This window comes from Gopherus flavomarginatus, chromosome 1, assembly GCF_025201925.1.
Source record: "Gopherus flavomarginatus isolate rGopFla2 chromosome 1, rGopFla2.mat.asm, whole genome shotgun sequence".
NCBI lineage: Eukaryota > Metazoa > Chordata > Testudines > Testudinidae > Gopherus > Gopherus flavomarginatus.
The window spans coordinates 3,447,322-3,455,709 of NC_066617.1; the positions used below are offsets into that span (position 1 = coordinate 3,447,322).

Consider the following 8,388-nt stretch of genomic DNA (forward strand, 5'->3'; position numbering starts at 1 on the left):
TCATTTTTTTTATTATGCTTTTCTGCAGCCAGCCCTAGGGGTCACTGTTTGGGCACGCAGCTGCGGCCCCTCCGATGACCACTGTCAAGTGGCTGAGAGCGTGGAACGATGCTGCCATTCCCAGGAACATGGAGATCCGGGAAAGGGTTGTGTGGACTTGGAGTTCTAGATCAGTAGTCAGTTGGGGGAGACAAGGTGGTAATAAATCTGTAAGGAGATGGTGTCAGCCAGGAACAAAACGTTTAATTTCAGTTTCTTTGGTTTCACCTCCTTGGAAGGCTGAGTTTTCAAGAGCCTTTGATTCATGATGCTTAATGCTCACTTGAGAAATAGATTAACCATTTGTGATTTCATAGCAGACGAGCCCCCTGACTTTGCGTGTATTAACATTCTCTGGTTGATCGATGCTGCTGGGCCAGTTTTGTTACAGTTCTTCCCAGCTGAGTATTTTATACATCATGAATCAAAGTTGGGGGAGGAGTCAGTGGGGAGTAGTGTGGCCGTGCTCACTGCATCCATCCTGAGGCATAGGAGATCGTCTTCTCCAAAACTGTGTCTGATCATGTGTCCATTTAGTATGAGAGTCCCAGGATAGGCATAAGATGGGACTGATTTTAGTGTGCCGCTTGCCCAGACTTTGCTGCCAAGTCACTTCACGAGCTAACTGAATTCCCAACTACAGTGACACTGGAAATGCAGAGCGTGCTATGAGCAACTTCAGTCTGAATGTAGATAAAGAATCAGCTCAGGATTTCCTGGCCACCACGATGACCATGGCCCTATCCCTGGTAGCTGCTGTCTCAATTACACATTGACTGGGATTGCAGGTTGGGCAACTGGACCTTCAGATCTGTCACAGACTGACTATTACCTCCTGTGCTTTGAGGTTGGGCCTCATCCGTCTTGGGGAAGGGACCTGTTTAGATGGTCTACCCGTGGAAAGTCATGCAACTAGAAATGTTCTAACGAGAGCTCAAGGAGAATCCTGTTCCACTGACGGACCACTTCCTCAATGGGTTGGTAAAGCCCCTATAATACTCTCTTCCCACTCCATCTCCACCGTTGATGAGATGGCCCCTGGGTGCCCTCTTTGCTGGCTTTGTTCTTACAGGTCATGCTATGTTACAGATGATCTCTGACAAATGAAGCAAGAGGGAAGTTTTGGGCTGAGGCTGGAAAGTTGCAGCATAAAGATTTTCTTTAAATTCTTGTGCTGTGGTTCTGTGGGAGGCAAAGAAAAATCTCAGACATCCAATTTGTTTTGGGCAATAGGTAGTCTGGTCAACCCGGACTGTCTCAGTTATGTAGCAGGTCGGAGTTCCACCAGCTGTGCGGAAGTTGTTTGACCTTTTGTGGACACAGTAGATCAGATTAGCAATGGGCTGTCTACCTCTGTGGTGGCAGAGCAGGGTCTTGAGGGAACAAGGGCCTCATCTTCTCTGAGAGTGTTTTAGCCAGTGATGTTCCCTGAACTAATGGAGGTGTTGGGAGAACTTTGTCCCACAACCTATGCTTTGGATCCGCATCCTTCCTGTCTGGTGAAGACCACTTGGGAAGTAACGGGTCGCCTTACCTGTGAAGAATGTCAACACATCTTTTCGAGAGGGCAGGCTGCCCATAGCTTTGAAGCAAGCAGTAGTCTGCCCTTTGCTCAAGAAGTCATCACTTTACACTGACCATTTATTGTCCAATATCACATCTTCCCTTGTGGAGAAGGCTGGTATGAGACAACTGTCCCAAGTATCTGGATGCCTTTGATCTCCTTGACCCTTATCAATCTGGATATAGATTTGGCTACAGCACCAAGACTTCATTAAGTTGCATTGGTTGATGATGTGCTGGCGACGAATGAAGGCCAAGTCTCCATGCTGGTGGTATTTTATGCCTTCAGTACGGTTAATCAAGTGATGATACCCTGGCAGGAGCAGATGAGGCTTCGCTCAGTGCCTTCATTCTTTTCTCTCTCAGATCTCAACAGCTAGTGGTGGGCAGTTGCCCTTGTTCTTGAAGAGCTCTCAAGTCTGGAGTGCCACAGGGTGCCATTCTGTCACCTCTCCTGTTCAACATATGGGTGGAGCTTTTAGAAGGGTTAGTGAGGAGGCACAGGGTGCAGTGGGCTGATGACACCCAGCTACATGTGTCTATCTCATCTGATTCAGTGCCTCACCCAGTGTCTAGTTGAGATTGGGGCTGGCTGAGACTCTGCCCAGACGGGACTGAAAGTAATGATGGTGGGTTGGATGAAGCAGTCGGAGGAGAGGGTACAGGTAATATCAGCCCCTGTGGCTGAAGGAGTACATCTATCATTAATTAATATTGTTTACGGCTTAAGGGTGATTTTAGACAGCTCCCCCAACTTCTGCTTGATGTATTGCAGGAGAAAACCCAGCTTTCAAGTAGTTCTACTCCGCTAGTGCAGCCATCAGCCAATTGAATTGTACAATATCCAGTGAATTTTATATGAGTGCACACTTGAGAACCAGGAGCATATGGCTTCTAATCCTTGTTTGGTCTTGGACACCTTTACTGCAAGTTCTCCATATGTAAAATGGGGCAGTCCAATGCCGTACAAGTGCTTAGTTATTAATGTTGTGATCATGGCTATTGAAAAAACTATATGCTGGAAGGATGGCTTCAGTGTCACAGAAAAGGTGATTTGTCCAGGTGAATGTCCGGATCAGTGTAAGGTTGAAAGGGGTGAGTGGGTGGCACAGCTGTCTTAGTTCTTTAATGCTTATTGTAATACTGTTTGTTTTTCTTGTAGGAAAGAGGAGGTCTTGCCATGTGCTGAAGCCACATTAAATGGCCCTGCTTGATGAAGCAAATGCAATGGGACATGTCTGATCCAGGCCAGGCTGCTACCTGGTGATGCAATTTGTCAGTTTTTTTCATTTTAATTTTATTTTTTAATAAATGCTGCATTGATGAGAGAGCTGGCATTCAGGACCAGACACACGATTTCAACACCAACAATCTGTTCCGGAAGACACTTGTTTTGTCTAAATGTAGCATTGATCAGTTAGTCATCACAGGAATGACTCAGCCCTACCCAAGGAAGCCTTCTGCCTAATTTTAGTACCTTGTCCCCCTCTCTCTTCTTCCCTTGTTTTCTCTTTGGGGTTCAATCCTATTTTCTTAGTGTTATTGCACACAGTATTCAGCTTCTCTTCAGAAAAGTAGCAGGTCTAACGCTGGGACTTGGACGGTGCGCAAGAAGTCCTGCAGTCGTGTGACCAAAGTTCCTGATGGAGCTGTCTTTGGGCAGCATTTGCACCGCTTTTGTATAGCAATAAAGCCTTATCAGAAACATTTCATAGGAGGTAAAGATAAAACAAACACTTTAAATGGGATGAGGCAGGGAGGGTTGGGGATTTTTTGGGGGGCGGGAGGGGGTGAAAGGGAAGACAATGACATTGTGTCCCAAGCCAGAGGCCAGATAGCAAAGTTAGTGTAACACTGAACTGTCTTCAGCAGTGGGCTGTCTCTGCATTCCAGTGAGTTGCACAATGCTCTGTTTCTGGGGCGTGACAGTTCACTGCAGGAGCTTGGAACATTTAGCAACTGGTTATTTCCGTCCACGCCATCAAAACTCAACCCTGTGGATGTTGTCGTCCTGCGTTGGGCTGGAAAGCGTGCAAAGACAGTAGCATGTTGTGTTTGCCATCTGAGAGGACAGTCACCCCAGGACTGCTGCCACACAGGGACAGGAGCTGACGTGGCACAAACAGGTTATCAGGTGCTTGCTGGCTTTTTGGAGATTAATGTATTTTCAAATTGATATGGAAATCTTTTGGTTCTGTTTTTAAAGTTTTTAATGGATGCAGGAACAGCCACACTTTTGCACTTTGTACCTAGTGACAGCAATGGAGAATGATGTGGCCCCAGCACAGGACTCCTGCTGTTACGCCCCATGTAGACGATTGTGGAGGGGGCTGGGTAGGCACACTGCTCCAAGGAACTGTGAGGTAGAACAGTGCAGAGAAAAGGACGATACCTAGAACTGCCCGGGAGCAAGGTCATGTCAGGTTGTGTACTTGACCCTGGAGCAAAGGAGTCTCTGCGTAAGCATGAAGTACCCAGCCTGTGCTGGCCTCAGCAGTGAGCTTGTTCCCAGCCTGGACTTGTGCCCTAGGTCGTATGGGTGTAGAAGATGGGCCACTTTCAGTACCAGGCTCAGGCTCATAACAGCAGACTGCCATAAGTTGTTCTCAGTCTATGCTCCTGTAGGCTTTGAACACAGAGCTGGGCTTGCTTTTGTGTGTAAGCTGTGTGCTGAAACCCACCTGGTCACATTTGAAATGCCACTTATTTTACTAGTCCAAGATCTAAGCTGAAAAATCATTCACTTTGGCATAAAAGCATGAGGCTTGGCACACAGGTAGCCAAATGGCTTATTTTCAGCTGTATTCTCATCTGTGCGAATCTGAAGGCCTTCACCTTGTGAGTATGAAAAATAGCCCTGACATAGATCTGTTATCGTGAGCAAAAGCACCCCAGCCATATTTCAGTTTGTTTTTTAAAATATTTTATTTTGAAATGCATGATGTGGATGTTCATTATGCTGCATATTTAACGTTCTTAAAAGTATATTGGTATAGAAAAGTGAAGAATGAAATGTTCTCCCTTATCCCAGCAGAACAGACCGACTCGGTATCAGTGTCTGGAAGTGAGGTGCCCAGAATGCAAGGCTCTCATTTATTTGTCCAAAGATACAGGTTTGGTTTTGTTCTTAGGGTAGACTGAGGATTGCCTGTATTGGAGTGTCAGAAATGAAGTCCAGAGTGCTGGAAGTAAAATGAGATTATGCTCAGCAGCCCTGTGAACTTGCGAGTTGTTGTTGAGGCAGTTTCTTGCAGCTGATACAGCTTTGTCGTCTCCCATCTGCAGTTATTTGGTAAGCAAATGTTTTCCACCTCCATTGTTCTGGAGGCCCTCTCTCCCTCCTTCATGCAATTGAAAAGAAATAATTGAAAGATGCATTGTGCTGGGAGGGAAGCCTCACACTCACTGTTGGTTGCTCCCCAGGCTGTTCAGAAGCCAGTTTCACTTCACAGCCAAGATTTTCAAGAACAGTTAAATGATTAGTAACTTTGAGTGCCCAGTTGGAGATGTCTTAGAAGAGTCTGATTTTCAGAGAGTTGAGGTTCAGCAGTTTATAAAAATCAGGCCTCTTTAAGATCCCTTAAGTTGGGCACTCAAAAAAATTTACTATGTCAAAGCGGAAGTGTTATTAACCAAATACAGCAGAACAGCTGCTGATCCCAGCAGTTTTTGAAATCCATGGCTGGATGTCACAGCCCCATTAAGTACCTCGTGAGGCCAATAGCTTGTTCCCAATTTCTTCCCAAAAAGAACGGGAGTACTTGTGGCACCGTAGAGACTAACAAATTTATTTCAGTGTGAGCTACAACTCACTTTTTCGGATGCATAGAATGGAACACGCAGACAGGAGATATTTATACATACAGAGAACATGAAAAGGTGGAAGTATGCATACCAACAGGAAGAGTCTAATCAATTGAGATGAGCTATCATCAGCAGGAGAAAAAAAAACTTTTGAAGTGATAATTAAGTTGACCCATAGAAGGTATGAGGAGAACTTAACATAGGGAAATATCAAAGATCTACAACCTATCCTTAAAGATGATCCCTCACTCTCTCAGATCTTGGGAGACAGGCCAGTCCTCGCTTATAGACGTCTCCCAACCTGAAGCAAGTACTCACCAGCAACCGCACACCATACAACATAAACACTAACCCAGGCACCTATCCTTGCAACAAAGCCCGATGCCAGCTCTATCCACATGTCTATTCAAGTGACACCATCATAGGACCTAACCACATCAGCCACATCATCAGGGGCTCGTTCACCTGCACATCTACCAACGTGATATATGCCATCATGTGCCAGCAATGCCCCTCTGCCATGTACATTGGCCAAACCGGACAGTCTCTACGCAAAAGAATAAATGGACACAAATCTGACATCAGGAATCATAACATTCAAAAACTAGTGGGAGAAAACTTCAGCCTCTCTAACCACTCAGTGACAGACTTGAAGGTGGCAAGTTTGCAACAAAAAAACTTCAAAAACAGACTCCAAAGAGAGACTGCAGAACTCAAATTAATATGCAAATTAGATACAGTTAACTCAGGCCTAAACACAGACTCGGAATGGTTGGGTCATTACAGTAATTGAATCTATTTCCCTATGTTCAGTTCTCCTCACACCTTCTATGAGTCATCTTAATTATCACTTCAAAAGTTTTTTTTCTCCTGCTGATAGCTCATCTCAATTGATTAGACTCTTCCTGTTGGTATGCATAATTCCACCTTTTCCTGTTCTCTGTATGTATAAATATCTCCTGTCTGTGTGTTCCATTCTATGCATCCGAAGAAGTGAGCTGTAGCTCACAAAAGCTCATGCTGAAATAAATTTATTAGACTCTAAGGTGCCACAAGTACTCCTGTTCTTTTTGAGGATACAGACTAACACGGCTGCTGCTCTGAAATCTCTTCTCAGTTGCAGTTCTTGGCCTCCAGGGGCTGCATTTCCAGCTGATACAGTTCTGTGACTGAGTGCAGCCTGCTTGGGATTTCTTTGAGTGGAGAAGGGGAAATGTCCATAGGAATCTGGTCTTTCTCTTGGCTTGATGCAATTTCAGCCACTGCAATAGGGTAAGTTGCATCAAGTCTGCAGCGTTAGTAGCAGATTTTAACCTTTTATGTTTCATATTCATTAGCTTTGAGCATTGACTTCAGGTGAAAGCTTTAAAAATGTCTTTAAAACATATCCAATAAACAGCTCTAAATGGCCCAGAATATATTAGGAGTGAGCCCCAACCTTCGCTGCACAGTGTGAATTTGGAGGGGCTCTTTATCTGAAAAGACAATAGTGAACTTGGTCTCTTGTGCCTAATTAGTGATTAGGCATCTTGTAAATACTTAGATGAACTTTGAGAAATGCCCAAGATTTCTTGCTTTTAAAACAGTGAATGATTCCTCCATATTCTGGGGCTTAGGTTCTGAATTATACCTCATTAACTCCACAGCATTGTCCTTCCTATCAGCCAGTGAACTGAGATGGAAAGTAGCTTTTATATGTTTTCATCCTTAGTATCTTGAAGGTTGTAACTTAGCACAGAACCCGTCAGGTGGTGGTGTCCTTGCCTGACCCAAATGATTTTATTATTAAGCTACGCACAAAACTCTGGTTGTCTGTATATAGTCAACTCCCTGCTATCTAAATTCATGTACAGTATGTCTAGATTAAGGTCCCCCTGTCTCCAGTTCATGTGGCATGCAGTTTTTCCATTTGGTCCTCTTTGCTATCTGAGCTTTCTTCCAGCCACTTTAGGCTACAGTCTAGTGCTCTTGTTGTGTTGCGGTCCGGCCATTTGATTGCTGTACTGTATCCGGATTACCTTTCGTGGTTATTTCCCTCTAAGGGATAGCAATTGACTTAACCCTTTCCTAGGCCGTGCTATGCCTTGTGCAATCTCCCACTTGCAACAAAGATGTTTCCATTGTTTAGATGACAGATTGGGACTTGCTTTGACCATTGGAGGTGTTCTTTGGATGCATGCTATACATCTGGGTCCTCCCATAGGGTAAGCACTGTATCCTGGGGAGGAATTGTTGCACAAGGTTGGAAGCAAGGCATATTCTCTACCAAAGATGGATTTATTTACACCCAGCTGTATCCTTCAAAAACAATTTTAGACTGGGGCAAAATTAAGATCAGATCATGATCAGAAAGCAAGGAAGACTGAACAGGAACTATATTCAGCTCTCTCCTTCCCCATCTATATTCAGTATTTAAGTCTGATCATAGCTATATGGTATGTATAATTTGTTTAGTTTTGTGTGTGTGTGTGTATATAAATAGCATAATCCAGATTTCAATATATATATGTACGTTTATATACACACACAATTGGAAATTGTATGAAACTTTTTGAAATGGAGACTCAATGCACAAAGAATTTGATTTACATATGTATGCACAGGTACATATAAAACTCCCAAGACATGCACAGCCATATTTGTTGGTTAAGACTGAGGCTGATAGACCATAACTTGTGGTGGCAAAATCTGTTTTATATATTCTAGTTTAATAATTTTCACCCAGCAGGGCATTGAAATAAATGGATTGCAAAAGTGCGTTCGCTGCAAAATGACTGATTTCATCATTACTCCTGACATCACTGCTGCTGTACAATACTTTATCTGCCAGTGTGCTTTCGTACTGGAAGAGGCAGAGGAGTTGGTTGCACACTTCGTAGAGAAACATATACAAATCAGCTGTCATTAAAAAGTTCTTATGTTGTAATGACATCTCACCTTGAAGCTGGTAGGACTGAAAAAATCCTTCATCCTTTCAGGCAT

General features: G+C 43.9%; 1 protein-coding gene across 2 annotated transcripts in view; it reads left to right on the forward strand.

Annotated features, from left to right (window-relative positions):
• Window positions 1–8,164, forward strand: part of PPP6R2 (protein phosphatase 6 regulatory subunit 2) — a 169,140-nt gene extending 160,976 nt beyond the window's left edge. For both annotated transcript variants that reach the window (XM_050920184.1, XM_050920173.1), the window contains exons 24-25: window positions 2,765–3,320; window positions 4,734–8,164. In XM_050920184.1, the coding sequence (XP_050776141.1) occupies window positions 2,765–2,816 (52 nt within the window). In that variant the 3' untranslated portion in view covers window positions 2,817–3,320; window positions 4,734–8,164. The remainder of the gene's footprint in view (window positions 1–2,764; window positions 3,321–4,733) is intronic.
• The last annotated feature ends 224 nt before the right edge of the window (window positions 8,165–8,388 follow it).